The sequence below is a fragment of the Toxorhynchites rutilus genome, chromosome 2, assembly GCF_029784135.1.
Source record: "Toxorhynchites rutilus septentrionalis strain SRP chromosome 2, ASM2978413v1, whole genome shotgun sequence".
Lineage (NCBI taxonomy): Eukaryota > Metazoa > Arthropoda > Insecta > Diptera > Culicidae > Toxorhynchites > Toxorhynchites rutilus.
The window spans coordinates 240,576,495-240,594,283 of record NC_073745.1 but is presented as its reverse complement, the minus strand read 5'-3'; the positions used below and the strand labels follow the sequence as shown (position 1 = coordinate 240,594,283).

Below are 17,789 nucleotides of genomic sequence, written 5' to 3'. Positions count from 1 at the left end.
GCCTCAGACAACCGTTACTGTTACTGAGTCCGAAATACCTCTTGAGGAAGTCACCGAGTTTATGCCGACTAAACAAGTACCTCAGGAAGTCATTATTCAAGAGCTTCCTGAAGAAATAAAAGTAACTGAAGTCATTACCGAAGAAGGCAAACCAAAGAAACAAGTTATCAAGAAACGTGTCATCAAGAAGAAGGCCGGAAAGAAGGAAGAGGTAACAGAGATCGTCACTGTTCAAGAAGATGATCAATTACCGCAGACAACCGTTACTGTTACTGAGTCCGAAATACCTCTTGAGGAAGTCACCGAGTTTATGCCGACTAAACAAGTACCTCAGGAAGTCATTATTCAAGAGCTTCCTGAAGAAATAAAAGTAACTGAAGTAATAACCGAAGAAGGCAAACCAAAGAAACAATTTATCAAGAAACGTGTCATCAAGAAGAAGGCCGGGAAGAAGGAAGAGGTAACAGAGATCGTCACTGTTCAAGAAGATGATCAAATGCCTCAGACAACCGTTACTGTTACTGAGTCCGAAATACCTCTTGAAGAAGTCACCGAGTTTATGCCGACTAAACAAGTACCTCAGGAAGTCATTATTCAAGAGCTTCCTAAAGAAGTCAAGGTGACTGAAGTCATTACCGAAGAAGGTAAACCAAAGAAACAAGTTATCAAGAAACGTGTCATCAAGAAGAAGGCCGGAAAGAAGGAAGAGGTAACAGAGATCATCACTGTTCAAGAGGATGATCAATTACCGCAGACAACCGTTACTGTTACCGAGTCCGAAATACCCCTAGGAGAAGTCACCGAGTTTATGCCGACTAAACAAGTACCTCAGGAAGTCATTATTCAAGAGCTTCCTGAAGAAGTCAAGGTGACTGAAGTCATTACCGAAGAAGGTAAACCAAAGAAACAAGTTATCAAGAAACGTGTCATCAAGAAGAAGGCCGGAAAGAAGGAAGAGGTAACAGAGATCATCACTGTTCAAGAGGATGATCAATTACCGCAGACAACCGTTACTGTTACCGAGTCCGAAATACCCCTAAGAGAAGTCACCGAGTTCATGCCGACTAAACAAGTACCTCAGGAAGCCATTATTCAAGAGCTTCCTGAAGAAGTGAAGGTAACTGAAGTCATTACCGAAGAAGGCAAACCAAAGAAACAAGTTATCAAGAAACGTGTCATCAAGAAGAAGGCCGGAAAGAAGGAAGAGGTAACAGAGATCGTCACTGTTCAAGAAGATGATCAATTACCGCAGACAACCGTTACTGTTACTGAGTCCGAAATACCTCTTGAGGAAGTCACCGAGTTTATGCCGACTAAACAAGTACCTCAGGAAGTCATTATTCAAGAGCTTCCTGAAGAAGTCAAGGTGACTGAAGTCATTACCGAAGAAGGTAAACCAAAGAAACAAGTTATCAAGAAACGTGTCATCAAGAAGAAGGCCGGAAAGAAGGAAGAGGTAACAGAGATCATCACTGTTCAAGAGGATGATCAATTACCGCAGACAACCGTTACTGTTACCGAGTCCGAAATACCCCTAGGAGAAGTCACCGAGTTTATGCCGACTAAACAAGTACCTCAGGAAGTCACTATTCAAGAGCTTCCTGAAGAAGTCAAGGTGACTGAAGTCATTACCGAAGAAGGTAAACCAAAGAAACAAGTTATCAAGAAACGTGTCATCAAGAAGAAGGCCGGAAAGAAGGAAGAGGTAACAGAGATCATCACTGTTCAAGAGGATGATCAATTACCGCAGACAACCGTTACTGTTACCGAGCCCGAAATATCCCTAGGAGAAGTCACCGAGTTTATGCCGACTAAACAAGTACCTCAGGAAGTCATTATTCAAGAGCTTCCTGAAGAAGTCAAGGTGACTGAAGTCATTACCGAAGAAGGTAAACCAAAGAAACAAGTTATCAAGAAACGTGTCATCAAGAAGAAGGCCGGGAAGAAGGAAGAGGTAACAGAGATCATCACTGTTCAAGAGGATGATCAATTACCGCAAACAACCGTTACTGTTACTGAATCCGAAATACCCCTAGAAGAAGTCACCGAGTTTATGCCGACTAAACAAGTACCTCAGGAAGTCATTATTCAAAAGCTTCCTGAAGAAGTCAAGGTGACTGAAGTCATTACCGAAGAAGGTAAACCAAAGAAACAAGTTATCAAGAAACGTGTCATCAAGAAGAAGGCCGGAAAGAAGGAAGAGGTAACAGAGATCGTCACTGTTCAAGAGGATGATCAATTACCGCAAACAACCGTTACTGTTACTGAGTCCGAAATACCCCTAGAAGAAGTCACCGAGTTTATGCCGACTAAACAAGTACCTCAGGAAGTCATTATTCAAGAGCTTCCTGAAGAAGTCAAGGTGACTGAAGTCATTACCGAAGAAGGTAAACCAAAGAAACAAGTTATCAAGAAACGTGTCATCAAGAAGAAGGCCGGAAAGAAGGAAGAGGTAACAGAGATCGTCACTGTTCAAGTGGATGATCAATTACCGCAGACAACCGTTACTGTTACTGAGTCCGAAATACCCCTAGAAGAAGTCACCGAGTTTATGCCGACTAAACAAGTACCTCAGGAAGCCATTATTCAAGAGCTTCCTGAAGAAGTGAAAGTATCTGAAGTCATTACCGAAGAAGGCAAACCAAAGAAACAAGTTATCAAGAAACGTGTCATCAAGAAGAAGGCCGGAAAGAAGGAAGAGGTAACAGAGATCGTCACTGTTCAAGTGGATGATCAATTACCGCAGACAACCGTTACTGTTACTGAGTCCGAAATACCCCTAGAAGAAGTCACCGAGTTTATGCCGACTAAACAAGTACCTCAGGAAGCCATTATTCAAGAGCTTCCTGAAGAAGTGAAAGTATCTGAAGTCATTACCGAAGAAGGCAAACCAAAGAAACAAGTTATCAAGAAACGTGTCATCAAGAAGAAGGCCGGAAAGAAGGAAGAGGTAACAGAGATCGTCACTGTTCAAGTGGATGATCAATTACCGCAGACAACCGTTTCTGTTACCGAGTCCGAAATACCCCTAGAAGAAGTCACCGAGTTTATGCCGACTAAACAAGTACCTCAGGAAGCCATTATTCAAGAGCTTCCTGAAGAAGTCAAGGTGACTGAAGTCATTACCGAAGAAGGTAAACCAAAGAAACAAGTTATCAAGAAACGTGTCATCAAGAAGAAGGCCGGAAAGAAGGAAGAGGTAACAGAGATCGTCACTGTTCAAGTGGATGATCAATTACCGCAGACAACCGTTACTGTTACTGAGTCCGAAATACCCCTAGAAGAAGTCACCGAGTTTATGCCGACTAAACTAGTACCTCAGGAAGCCATTATTCAAGAGCTTCCTGAAGAAGTCAAGGTGACTGAAGTCATTACCGAAGAAGGTAAACCAAAGAAACAAGTTATCAAGAAACGTGTCATCAAGAAGAAGGCCGGAAAGAAGGAAGAGGTAACAGAGATCGTCACTGTTCAAGTGGATGATCAATTACCGCAGACAACCGTTACTGTTACTGAGTCCGAAATACCCCTAGAAGAAGTCACCGAGTTTATGCCGACTAAACTAGTACCTCAGGAAGCCATTATTCAAGAGCTTCCTGAAGAAGTCAAGGTGACTGAAGTCATTACCGAAGAAGGTAAACCAAAGAAACAAGTTATCAAGAAACGTGTCATCAAGAAGAAGGCCGGAAAGAAGGAAGAGGTAACAGAGATCGTCACTGTTCAAGAAGATGATCAAATGCCTCAGACAACCGTTACTATTACTGAGTCCGAAATACCTCTTGAAGAAGTCGCCGAGTTCATGCCGACTAAACAAGTACCTCAGGAAGCCATTATTCAAGAGCTTCCTGAAGAAGTCAAGGTGACTGAAGTCATTACCGAAGAAGGTAAACCAAAGAAACAAGTTATCAAGAAACGTGTCATCAAGAAGAAGGCCGGAAAGAAGGAAGAGGTAACAGAGATCGTCACTGTTCAAGAAGATGATCAATTACCGCAGACAACCGTTACTGTTACTGAGTCCGAAATACCCCTAGAAGAAGTCACCGAGTTTATGCCGACTAAACAAGTACCTCAGGAAGCCATTATTCAAGAGCTTCCTGAAGAAGTCAAGGTGACTGAAGTCATTACCGAAGAAGGTAAACCAAAGAAACAAGTTATCAAGAAACGTGTCATCAAGAAGAAGGCCGGAAAGAAGGAAGAGGTAACAGAGATCGTCACTGTTCAAGAAGATGATCAATTACCGCAGACAACCGTTACTGTTACTGAGTCCGAAATACCCCTAGAAGAAGTCACCGAGTTTATGCCGACTAAACAAGTACCTCAGGAAGCCATTATTCAAGAGCTTCCTGAAGAAGTCAAGGTGACTGAAGTCATTACCGAAGAAGGTAAACCAAAGAAACAAGTTATCAAGAAACGTGTCATCAAGAAGAAGGCCGGAAAGAAGGAAGAGGTAACAGAGATCGTCACTGTTCAAGAAGATGATCAATTACCGCAGACAACCGTTACTGTTACTGAGTCCGAAATACCCCTAGAAGAAGTCACCGAGTTTATGCCGACTAAACAAGTACCTCAGGAAGCCATTATTCAAGAGCTTCCTGAAGAAGTCAAGGTGACTGAAGTCATTACCGAAGAAGGTAAACCAAAGAAACAAGTTATCAAGAAACGTGTCATCAAGAAGAAGGCCGGAAAGAAGGAAGAGGTAACAGAGATCATCACTGTTCAAGAGGATGATCAATTACCGCAAACAGCCGTTACTGTTACTGAGTCCGAAATACCCCTAGAAGAAGTCACCGAATTTATGCCGACTAAACAAGTACCTCAAGAAGCCATTATTCAAGAGCTTCCTGAAGAAGTCAAGGTGACTGAAGTCATTACCGAAGAAGGTAAACCAAAGAAACAAGTTATCAAGAAACGTGTCATCAAGAAGAAGATCGGAAAGAAGGAAGAGGTAACAGAGATCGTCACTGTTCAAGAAGATGATCAAATGCCTCAGACAACCGTTACTGTTACTGAGTCCGAAATACCACTAGAAGAAATCACCGAGTTTATGCCGACTGAACAAGTACCTCAGGAAGTCATTATTCAAGAGCTTCCTGAAGAAGTCAATGTGACTGAAGTTATTACCGAAGAAGGTAAACCAAAGAAACAAGTTATCAAGAAACGTGTCATCAAGAGGAAGGCCGGAAATAAGGAAGAGGTAACAGAGATCGTCACTGTTCAAGAAGATGATCAAATGCCTCAGACAACCGTTACTATTACTGAGTCCGAAATACCTGTTGAGGAAGTCATCGAGTTGATGCCGATTAAAGAAGTACCTCAGGAAGCCATTATTCAAGAGCTTCCTGAAGATGTAAAAGTAACTGAAATCATTACCGAAGAAGGCAAACCAAAGAAACAAGTTATCAAGAAACGTGTCATCAAGAAGAAGGCCGGAACGAGGGAAGAGGTAACAGAGATCGTCACTGTTCAAGAAGATGATCAAATTCCTCAGACAACCGTTACTGTTACTGAGTCCGAAGATGAAAATATCCCAAGCATTCAACAATCACTTACACAAACACATAAACACTCACACATCACATCCGACATACACACTGGTAAGATCGCTTGCTACTCACACATATCAATAAAAATATGCTATCGTCGAACATATGAACATGAAATACATTTTATTTATAGATGCAGAAACACAAGAACACACAAGTCCTACATTCATCACAACATTTGAAACAATCACAGATGACAAACATACTTACATTAAATCAATAAATAGAAAAATTGTTGAAACGGAAGACGCGGTTGTGGAAGAGGTTTTGAGTGACGAAGATATCACTTCTATCCCACAATCGCTTTCTGGTGTCCACATCGAGGAAATTGAAGAAGTATTTCCCCCGCAAGGTATGAATTTTTTACATGAACTATATGTGGCTGTTTATATTGTTTGATTTATGCAACGACTTTATGTTTTAAATTGAATCATATATGTTCAATACACTAAATATTCTTTAATATTCGTACAGACTCCTCCACACCGTACAGCATACAAACAGAATCAGAAGATACTGCCAATCAGACCCACGAAGCAGTTACCAAACATAAAAAATCCACGAAGAAACAAACACATACACTTATACAAGAACAAATCGAGGATCTTCCATTTGAGGAAACCATGTCGGTAGAGCAAATTGAACAAAAGGCTTCCATCGCGCAAGAAAAAGTAGTGAAGACGAAACGTAGGGTTATCAAGAGCGAGAGGGTTGATACTAGGGCAGACACTAGCGAAACTGTAGTTGTTGATGAAGAGATGGTTCAACCGTTGGAGTCGGAAACTGTCGCAGAATTGATAACGCCGCACGAAATCATAGAAGAACTTCCGGAGGACATCAAGGTTACGGAACACATCACCGAGACTGGAGAGGTGAAAAAGTCAATCGTAAAAAAGCGTACAATCAAGAAAAAAATAGCTGATAAAGAGGAAATCGTCGAGGTAGTTACCGTCCAGGAGGGTGACAAGTCTCCCGAAACTACAATTACTGTTACGGAACAAGAAACACCTCGAATGGATGAAACACAGCCGGAGAAACCTCTAACCAAACGTAAAAAGGTGAAAACCATCAAACCAAAACCGGATGAGACGGATGATATCATAGAAAAGCTGCTGAATTTGGAAGTGAAAAAGACAGAACTCGAGCTGTACGAAAAAATTGACGTGGATAAGAAACCTAAAGTTGTTGAAGATGTTGTAGTAGAGGAGATGCCGGTTGTAATGAAGAAGGACGGAAATGAAATCGTCACGCGTGTTAAGAAGATTGTCAGGAAGACAGTTGATACTAAAAAGGCATCAGTTAATGTGGAAGAAGAAGAACCAAGTACCTTCGAAATAACTGAAGAATTTGTAGAACCATATGTAACGGAACAAGCTTCTATCACTGAAGACACCCCAGAGATAGTAGAAACAATCCAAACTGTTGCGGAACAGGGTGTGAAGAAAACAACAATTGTGAGAAAGAAAACGTCCAAAAAAATCACGCAAATAACACCCGAAAAAGTCGTCGAACCGGAAGAGCAAACTGAAGAACTATTGTTAATACCAACCCTCCCAGAACAAACAGTTATCGAAGAACTACCGGAGAAAGTAGAAGTCGTTGATGTTACGTCAATTGAGGGCAAACCAAAAAAACAAATTACTAAGACAAAAGTTATCAAAAAGAAAACAGGCAATAAGGTAGAGGAGGTTCAAATAGTAACAGTGCAAGAGGATGACAAACCAGCGGAGACAATTGTGACACTCTCTGAAGAGATAATCCCCAAAGAGACTCCTCAAATTACCGATGCTCCGTCACAAGGTATCGTGATAACGCCTATTGAAAAACCAAAACCGAAAATGAAGAAAATCAAAACAATAAAAAAAACAGGCGACGATACAGACGACATAATCGAAAAATTATTGAATCTTGAAGTCAAGAAGACAGAGCTGGAAAAGTATGAAAAAATCGATGTAGAACTTAGACGACGTTCGAAACAGATAGACGAAGTTTCCCTTGCTACGTTAGTAGGAGAGCATGCCATTGTCGAGGATTTACCGAAAGAACAAACGACTAAAGAAACTGTTGTAACAATCGAAGAACCAACGAAAACAGTTAAAAAGAAAACGGTCAAAAAAGTACAACCTAAGAAGGAAGAAACTGTCTTACCGGTTCAGGAACAGCAGAACGCTCCAGGAAGTGTTGAAGAAATCCAACCATTACAGGAAGATCAGCCTTCAGCTGAGTTCGCTACAGTCGAGGATGTACCGGTGCCACTGCAAGTGAAAGAAAAAATAAGAAAAATCAAGAAGAAGGAAATGACCGTCACGGAAACAGAATCTACAGAGGCATTGCCAGAGGATGAAATAACACCAATTGAATTGAAACCAATCGAACCGGTAGAGGTGATTGTCGAACAAATTCCGGAAAAAGTAGAGATTACAGAAATCAAAACAGAAGACGGAAAGTCTAAAAAACAAACAAAAAGAACAAATATTATCAAGAAGACGTCAGGCAATGAAGTTGAGGAAGTACATGTTGTCACCGTGCAAGAAGATGATAAACCCGCGGAAACAACCATCTCAGTTGTGGAAGAATCGGTTGAGCCAGAAAAATATTTACAAACTTCTGAAAAAGTATCAAAACTAAAGAAGAAAAAGATTATTAAAACAATTAAGAAAACAACAGACGATACCGAAGACATTATTAACCGTTTACTTAATTTGGAGGTGAAGAAAACGGAGCTCGAGACATACGAGAAAATCGATGTTGATTTTAAGCCGAGAGTTAGAAAAATGGAAGAATCAATCATCGAAGCATTCCCTGGAGCAGTTATAATAGAACATACTGAACAAATTACAGATTTTCTGCCTCAACAAGAATCTACTACAGCAGTTGAGGAAATCCCAGAAACTGACGAAATGAAGCCTACAGAAGTCCGTACAGTGACTAAGAAGAAAGTCATTAAGAAGAAAATCGGTAAGGCAGAAGAGACTACTGAAGTGGTAACTGCTCAGACCGGTGACAGCGAACCAACAACTACCGTGACTATGGCGCAGCAAGAGCTTCCATTCGAACAACCTGAGGAGTTTGAGATATTGAAACCTTCTGCAGAGGCAGCGATTATAGAAGAACTTCCTGAAGAGATTAAGATAACAGAGGTTGTCTCTGAGTTTGGAAAACCGATGAAGCAGGTCATCAAAAAGCGCACAATAAAGAAAAAAATTGGCGACAAGGAAGAGACGGTAGAAGTTATTTCCACACAGGAAGGCGACAAGGAACCGCATACTACGATCACCGTTACAGAAATCGAGATGGAACCTGAAAAACCAGCGATCTCAGAAACCCAACAAGAAGAGCAGAAAATCATCGAGAAACCAAAGTTGAAGAAGAAGAAGGTTAAAACAATTAAAACCACGGAAACGGCTGACGATATTATCGAGAAGCTACTGAATCTCGAGGTCAAGAAAACGGAACTCGAGAAATATGAGCCGACCGAGCTGGAAATCAAGAAAAAACCCAAGGAAGTTCAGGAACTATCATTGAAAAAACCAAGTGTAGAGGCAGCACAAATAGTTGAACCGGAAGATGTCAAAGCTAAGGTAAAAGTTACAAAGAAACCGAAGGTGTCAACAGAATCTGAAACTGAAGTAATCAAACTCCGTCCAACGGAGTCAATCCCCACAGTTGTGCCTGAGCCTGAAAAAGCAGAAAAGATTGAAGGGGATGAAATGATCCCAACCGAGCAATTGGAAACGGTCGATGATAAACCAGCAGATGGTGTGCGACATGTTACGATTAAAAAGAAGGTAATCAAAAAGAAAATTACGAAGGAAGGGCTACCACAGGAGGAGGAAATTTCATCGGAGGAGGTTGTGACGGAAGTTGTAAAGGAGGAAGAACCTGAAAAACCTTCTGAGGTTACCAAACAACCTGTAGATGTTGTAACAGATGTTGAACAATTCGAAACGCATGTCACCACTGAACTAGCATATGTAGAACCAGAGAAGCAAGAAGCAGTCATTGAAGAGTATCCTGCGGACCATTTGCAGTTCAAGGAAACATCTGTGAAGCAGTTAAAGGAAGAGAAACCCGGCAAAGAAAAGGAACCAGAGGTTAAAAAAGTTCAAAAGGTTGTCAAGAAGAAGGTTAAAAAGGCAAGCCTGAAAGATGAGGAAGAAGAACTGGACCGACTGCTCAATCTGGAAGTGGAGAAGACAGAGCTGGAATCGTACGAAAAGGTCGAACTTGAAGCTAAGCCTAAACCAGAGAAACTGAAACCTAAACTGGAACCGATGAAGATCGAGCGTAAAGAACACAAACCAACTAAATTGCAAATAAGTGAACCGGAAGAGTTGCCACAAACTGTGAAGTTGAGGAAAGCGAAGATCCCCGTCAAAAAGGAAATTGAAGAGAGCGTCGTGCCTAAGGTGCTGCTTAAAAGTCGTATAATTGTAGTAGAATATCCTCCAGAGCTACAGCACCTACAGATAATCGATCTGAGCACAACTAAGGGCGTTGGTGAGCTCACGCGATTCGAGAAGGAGGTGGAGAAGATTAAAATGAAAAAGATAAAGAAAATCAAAACATCAAAACGGGACGAACTCGAGCTTGAAAAGTTGGATCTGCCGGACTATGAGGAAGATCAACCTGAGGAAGAAGCTGGTCAAGCAGATAAATCTAAATATCAACGCAAGCCAAAAGAAATACTAGCGGAAGAACCTGAAGAGCGGACACTGAAGCTAGGAAAAGGTAAAGTCAAAAAGGATGAACCTACAGAGGAAGGCGTAACTCTCAAGAAGACTCCGAAGAAACCTGTCGAAGATGTTGCAGAGACAGAAAAGGTGACTAAGAAACCGAAACAAAAACCGGAGTTAGTGGATGAAGATAAAAAGAGCAAGCATATAGAAAAACCATCATTCGAGCCGACCGAGATTCCTGATGTAGATGTTGAGCTAGAGGAATACCGCAAACCTTCTCCAATTCCGGATGAACCAGAGGAAGAATCGCCGAATAAGAAGAAACGTCCAAGAAAACCAAGAGAGCCGGCGGAGGAAGAAACGGTCGAACGGCCCTTGGTACTTGGCAAGGGCAAAGCTCCCACTGAACCTCCAGAGGAAGATGTGAAGTTCAGGATACCACAGTCAAAGAAACCCGACGATGAATCAGAAGAAATAAAGTTGAAGCCTATATCTAAGACTACAAAAGAAAAAGACGACACTGAAAAACAGGTCGACAGAGACCTTGCTCTTTCAGCAGATGTTGAAAAGCCCGAGGAAGCTGATGAAGAGAAGGCAACTATCCACAAAATTAGTAAGAAAATTATAAAGAAAAAGATTCCTAAAGGAAAGGGCGAGGAAGAAACATTGCAGGAGCCTCAATCGGAAGAACCTTCTCAAAAGATCAGTGAAGTTATAGAGTTACAAGAAGAAACATTTGTAGTAACACAGCCTGACAAACAACCCGAGCCGGTTTGGGAGAAACCAAGCGAAGTTGTAGTAGAGATGGCAGAAGCCCAAGTAACCATCGAAGAAGTTCCACAAGATGTAGTAGAAAAAATAGTAACAACAACGGACGGTGTACAACAGAAACAAATCATCACTAAGAAGATTATCAAAAAGAAACGCCCAGGTAAAGAAGAAACCATCGAAGTTGTTACCGTGCAAACTGGTGACGAAGCTCCCGAAACTACAGTTACAGTGAGTGAAGTGAGCCCTGAGGAATCGACCCTTTCAGCGGAGCCCGCAGAACCGAAGGTCCGTATGAGGAAGGTAAAAGTGCCATCCAAAAAAGAAGACATCGATGATATCGTCGAACGCCTGCTCAATCAAGAGATCACCAAAACCGAACTAGAGAAGTATGAGAAGTTTGATGTAGAAATAACCAAGAAGCCAAAACCTGATCTACCGGAAGAGTCACAGACCGTCGAAGTCGTCCAGAAAAAAACTGTCAAAAAAACGAAACAAAAAGAAGTCAAACAACATGAAACTATTCCATTACTAGAAACACCAACAGATACGCCCATCGAGGCACAAACTACAGACACTTTACACAAACCAATTATTGAAGAAAAACCCACCATTAGTAAGTATTCCAAAAAAGACATACACTAGTAATAGATCGAATCACACAATTCAGTATTGTGAGCGTAACCCAAATCGTAGAAATTCTATAGAACTTTGCATGTTTTCGACTCATCCATATAAGGTACTGATTTAATGTTTTCTCCATAGGTGCCGACACGGTCGAAATAAAGGAGAACGTGTTAGAGACGCAAGAGTTTACAGCAGAAATGCCTGCTGTGGAGGAAGTCACACCCTTGGAAATCATCAGTAACGCATCGAAGAAACCAACTATCCGACGAAAACCAACTCTTACCGCTGCGCCAAAGGAAGAAGCTTTCGAACAGTCCATCGAAGAAGTTACCGATGTCGCTGTAGCTTCCCATGATGTGGTTCAAATCTCTGCTACCGATATTCCGCAGGAAGCCACAAAAAAACCACGCGTCAGCAAACCTATTTTGGAAGCTGCCCCTAGAGAGGAAGCGTTTGAGCAACCGATCGAGGAAGTAACGGAAGCTCCGGAGGTCACACGCGACACTTTACAGATCTCTGCTATCGATATCCCGCAGGAAGCCGTCCAGAAGCCACGAGTTAGTAAACCACTGCTGGAAGCTGCCCCGAAACAGGAAGCATTCGAGCAAGTCATCGAGGAAGTTTTTGAAGTGTCGGCGGCTGTTCTCGATCAGATTCAACTCACTGCTACCGACATTCCGGATGAAGCCATCGAAAAACCACTCGTCACCAAACCAATGCTCGAGGCAGCCCCTAAACAGGAAGCATTTGAGGTGCTGGCAGAAGAAACATCCATGGCACAAGTGGTAAGCTTAGATAAAATTGAAATTGAAGCTGTTAGCGTACCAGACTTGATAACTGAATTGCCAACTGTTACGAAGAAGCCAATCCTGGAGGCTGCACCAAAACAAGATGCGTTTGAACAGGTTGTAGAGGAAACCTTGGATGTACCTGTGTTTTCGATGGAACAAGTGCAGCTTTACAGCACTGAAGTACCGGATAAGGCCACCGAGAAACCTCAAATAAAACGCAAGCCGATTCTTGAAGCAGCACCCAAAGAGGAGCTGTTGCAACAACCAGTAGAAGAAGCTAATAGAGCTCTATCACCGAAGCTTGATGAGGTTCGTGTTGCTGCTGTAGACGTTCCAAGCGAAGCAACAGAAAAACCGACAATCCTGGCGAAACCTACACTTGAAGCAGCCGCTAGAGAAGAGCACTTCGACCAACAAGTTGAAATAACAGAAATCGTTGAACAACTATCGAAGGATGAAATAATACCAACCGCCATCGAGGTGACAACCCAAGCCATAGAGAAGCCTAAGGTTCAGCGTAAACCAATTCTAGAAGCTGCACCCGTCGAAAGCCGGTTTGTGGTCCCTGTCGAAGAAACCGAAGCTGTATCGGTACTTCCTCTAGAAGAAATGCAAGTCTCTCCGGTAGATATACCAGAACATGACAAGCCAAAGATTGGCAAGAGACCAACACTTGCGGCAGCTCCTGCGGAGAGTCTTATTGAACAAAAATCAGAGGATGTCGAGGTAACTCCAACAATTCCCACCGATGAGCAACAAGTAGTTCCGGTTGAGGAATCTCTTGTCGCGCCAGCGGAACAAGCTAAAGTGGAACCAGAGATTGCAGTACAGGTGGCCCCAGAGAAAAAGGTTAAAAAGGTGACGAAAGTTAAGAAGGTGAAAAAATCACTGGAAGACGATGAAGAACTGCAGCGCTTGCTCAACTTGGAGATCGAGAAAACAGAGTTGGAAACGTATGAAAAAATTGATCTCGAAGTGAAGCAGAAAGAGAAGCCAGAAAAGGGTGAGCTGATCAAATTAGAACCAATCAAGATAGAACGAAAAGAACAGAAACCAATGAAACTTCAAATCACTGACACACCAGCACCACAAACAGTCAAACTACGCAAGACAGTAATGCCCGAGAGAAAGGAGATCGAAGAGGTCACTATTCCGAAGGTGTTACTGAAAAGCAGAGTCACACATATCGAATATCAGCCAGAGTTGCAAAAACCACAGACCGTTGACCTGGATACCAAGCGAGGCGTTGGCGTGCTCTCTAGGACCGAAGAGGAGGAAGAAGAGCGTACTCTTAAGAAAATTAAGAAGGTTAAGATAACCAAGAAGGAGAAAGTCGAGCTCGAAGCTCTCGACATTGAGAAATACGAAAAAGAACCAGTCGAGAAAGATGAGAAGGACGATGAGAAGCCCAAGTATCAACGACAGGTTAAGGATAAACCAGAAGAAGAAACGGAAGATAGAACACTTGTTTTAGGTAAAGGTAAGTTGAAGAAAGATGAAGAAGAACCCGAGGAAGTGAAACTGAAAAAAACAAAAAGAAAGCCAAAGGAAGAGGAAACCGTGGAAGAGAAGCCCAAGAAGAAGAAGGAGGAAAAACCACAGGAGATTCTGGAAGTGAAAAAACAAAAACACATCGAGAAACCTACTTTCACGCCCTCCGATATTCCAGATGGTGAAACTGAGCTAGAACCGTATGAGAAGGTCATTCCAGAGCCCAAAGAAAAACCCGTTGAAGAACCTACGAAACCGAAGGTACCCAAAGAACCGAAGGTTCCCGAGGTTCCAGAGCAGCCGGAACACAAAATTTTACTCGGCAAAGGTAAACTCCCCGAACCGGAACCAGAACCGGAGGTGAAATTCCGCATAGCGGTTGGTAAGAAACCGGACGAAGAACCAGAAGAGATCAAGCTCAAACCGTTCAAGAAACCATCCCCAGAAAAAGAACCAACAGAGCGTGATGCCGATAGGGATATGGCACTTCCGAAGCCCAAAGACTATCCAGAAGAACCTGAGGCAGAGATCACCATCAAAAAGATTAAGAAGAAGATTCCAAAAGTACCAGAGGTACCTGCTCCGGTCGAAGAAGTACCAGAGAAGGTTCCAGAAGAACTCGAATCGGTGAAACCCGTTGAAATCCCGGCTGAGGAACCAAAATTGGATGAACCTACACCGACACAGGAGGTGAAGAAGGTGGAAGAAAAACCGCTCGAAAAACCGGTTGAGAAAATTGTACCAAAACCGGTCGAAGAAGTACATGAAGATGTACCTGCACCATTGGTTCCAGCAGAGAAACCCGTCGAAATCGAGGAAAAGAAACCTGAGGAACCCATGGTCACTCAGCCTAAGGTAGAAGAACTCAAGGAAGAAAAACGAAAGATTAAGAAGGTCAAAAAACCGAAGGCGAAACCAGAGGAAGATGACGAATTGCAGCGATTGCTAAATCTTGATGTTGAGAAAACTCCTCTGGAAAAATATGAAAAAATCGATTTGGAACCCAAGGAGAAGGTGAAACCTGCACCAGAACCAGTACTACCCCAGGAGGTACCAAAGCCCGAGGAACAAAAAATAGAAGAAACGCCGAAACCAGAACCAGTTGTTAAAATTGCAGAAATCGTTGTACAGGAACCTGTAGCTGAGCAGGTGACGGCTGAGAAGGTAGAAGAAAAACCGGTGTCGGAAGAAATAATACCAAGCGAGGTTGGGGATAGCCTGATTAGTGTTTCTGAAGAGAAACCAGTTGAAATAAAACAGGACATTGTCCCGCAAGAGGAGGAAAAACCTGTACCAGTCGAACCCGAACAGCCTCAGAAGAAACCAAAGGAAAAGAAGGTTATCAAAACGGTCATAAAGAAACCAAAGAAGGCATCCATCGAAGATGATGAACAGCTCCAAAAACTGCTCAATCTTGAAATTGAGAAAACAGAGCTTGAGAAATACGAAAAGGTAGATGTTGACATCATCAAGAAACCGAAGGTTGTCGAAGTGGAGGACGTGGATAAGACTCCAGAGAAGCCTGAAGTAGAGGAGATCGCAGAGGAAGTAATCATCAAACCGAAACCTAAGCCAAAGGTGATAAAACCAGAAGAAGAGGAGGTTGAAGTTGATTTCAAGATTCAGAGAAAGCGTCGAGTGCTAGAGCAGCCAGAAGAGATCGAAGAGAAGATAACACTGAAACCAACGCCACAGAAAACTGAAGAAACTGTCAGTGTGGAGCGTATCATTAAAATTGAAGTCGAACGCCCAGAACCAGTAACAATCGAGGCTGTTGATACAGCAGAGCTAACAATCAAGCGTGAGGAAGAAGAGCCTACGGTTGAACCACTGATTGAAGAGCCACCGGAAGAAACGGTGATTCCTGTGAAGGCGGAAATTATCCAACCTGTCCAAGAGGAGATCACTGTTGTACAGCCTATCATTGAAGATGCCTTCATTGAGGCCCCATCTGAGGAGGTAGCTCAGGATGTGGAATCGGTTCCTATTCAGCCGATTGTAGAGGAAGTAACCCCCATGGAACCGGTTCGCAGGGTATCGCTCAAGCCGGTACCAAAACCAGTTGCAACCGAGGAAAAACCAAAGGAGAAACCCAAGAAAAAGGTGGTGGTAGTCAAGAAGAAGAAGGCTAGTCTTGACGATGATGCTGAACTGCAGCGACTGCTCAACTTGGAAATCGAGAAGACTGAACTGGAGCAATACGAGAAGATTGATGTAGATCTACGAAAACGCGAAAAGATGGACATCGTTGTTCAGCCACTGCCGCAAAAAGCAGTCGAATCGACCCTTGAGCCAGAGGAAACCGTTGTTCTCAAGCCGAGGAAGAAGAGCAAACCACAGGTGGAAACCATCGAAGAAACGGAGGTTGAATTCAAGCTGAAGCCTAAGAAGAAACCCGAACCAGAAGAAGAGGTACAAGATGCCACGATCACTTTGAGAAAACCCAAACCGAAGGTAGTCGAAGAAACGGCTGTGGAAGAGATCATCATGTTGAAACCGTCGGCTCCTCAACCAGAAATGGTTGAGACTGTTGAGCAAGTTTTCAGGATCAAGGCTGAACCGAAATTATACACCACAGATGAGGCAGAGGCTTCTTTGAAAATTGTCAGAGAGGAACCTCAAGAGGAAATCAAACCTGCTGTTATTGAGAAGCCAAAGAAGAAAATTGTCAAGAAGAAGAAGGATGACGATGTGGACGAGATTACCAGAAAACTTTTGGAGATGGATGTTCCAAAAACTGAGCTTGAGAAGTATGAGAAGGTTGATGTTGATTTGACCAAGAAGCCCAAGGAAACAGTTGAAGATGTGGTGATAACCAAGAGGAGGCCGAAACAAGTGGTGGTTCAGGAAGAGGAAGAGGAGGAAGTTACTCACAGTTTGAAATTGCCTAAGAAACCTGAATTGGTTCCGGAACCTGAGGACACTGAAGCTACATTTAAGATTCCAAAGAAACCTCAACCCAAACCGGAAGAGCCGGAAGACGTTGAAGCATCGCTCACAATCACTAAAGAAGTAGAAGTTGAAATTGAAGTTCCGAAAGAGGAAATTACCGAGCATGTTGTGATACGGAAGCAGCGACCTCGTCCCAAACCAGCATTCCGAAAAGAGGTACTCGATGAAGAAGAAGTACGAATCAAAAAAATTAAGAAGGTTCGTCAACCACGGCCGGTGTTCAAGGATATTGAGCCAGAAACAGTCACATTCCAACCTAGGCGTACAAAGCACATCGAGGACATTGAACAGGAGTTCAAGATCCAATTGGATTCGTACGCCCGGGAAGAGATCTCTATGACGGGAAGAGTGAAACTGCCCGCTCCGTACAGCTATGGCGAGGAAACCGGCGAGGCACACATAACAATCATCAAAGAAGTTGACGAAGACGACGAGGTCGTGTATGAGGTTATTTACAGCGACAGTGAAGTGGATGTCCGCGATGAATACGATATGTACGACGAAGACACGGAAAATGTGGTCCTAGAGTTACGCAAACGTCGCGAAAAGCTTGAGGGTCTCATCATGCACCACGAGGAGGAAATATCGCTCGACCTGTCCCGACGCAAATCACAAGTCACACACGAAGAAGAATCATTCACACTGAAACAACAGAAGAAGTCTTTAGCAACTTACTCCGAAGGTTTTTATCAAATTTCAATTTAATTCATTCGGCCTGATTTTCTTTCGCCAATAACAGATTTTCACAGAGTTTGATTTTTGGAAATTAACAAACGGGTTTCCATTTTGACTCTATTTCAAAAACATAGTAAAATACAGAAGCGAAATAAAACAATGATTACCAGTAATACTCTATACGCTTGAACATCACTTAACACAAGTACATAATGGGCAACCGGACCGGACTGGTTCAAAAGCCTGTTTGTATTTCGAACTTCCGC

The 17,789-nt window shown here is 42.7% G+C and overlaps 1 protein-coding gene across 8 annotated transcripts in view; it reads left to right on the top strand.

Moving 5' to 3' along the window:
• Positions 1–17,789, top strand: part of LOC129767232 (titin-like) — a 96,361-nt gene that overhangs the window by 62,792 nt on the left and 15,780 nt on the right. For 6 of the 8 annotated variants that reach the window (XM_055767907.1, XM_055767906.1, XM_055767904.1 and 3 more), the window contains 2 exons: positions 6,015–11,603; positions 11,753–17,530. In XM_055767907.1, the coding sequence (XP_055623882.1) occupies positions 6,015–11,603; positions 11,753–17,530 (11,367 nt within the window). The remainder of the gene's footprint in view (positions 1–6,014; positions 11,604–11,752; positions 17,531–17,789) is intronic. The other 2 variants (XM_055767908.1, XM_055767910.1) reach the window with 2 other exon arrangements.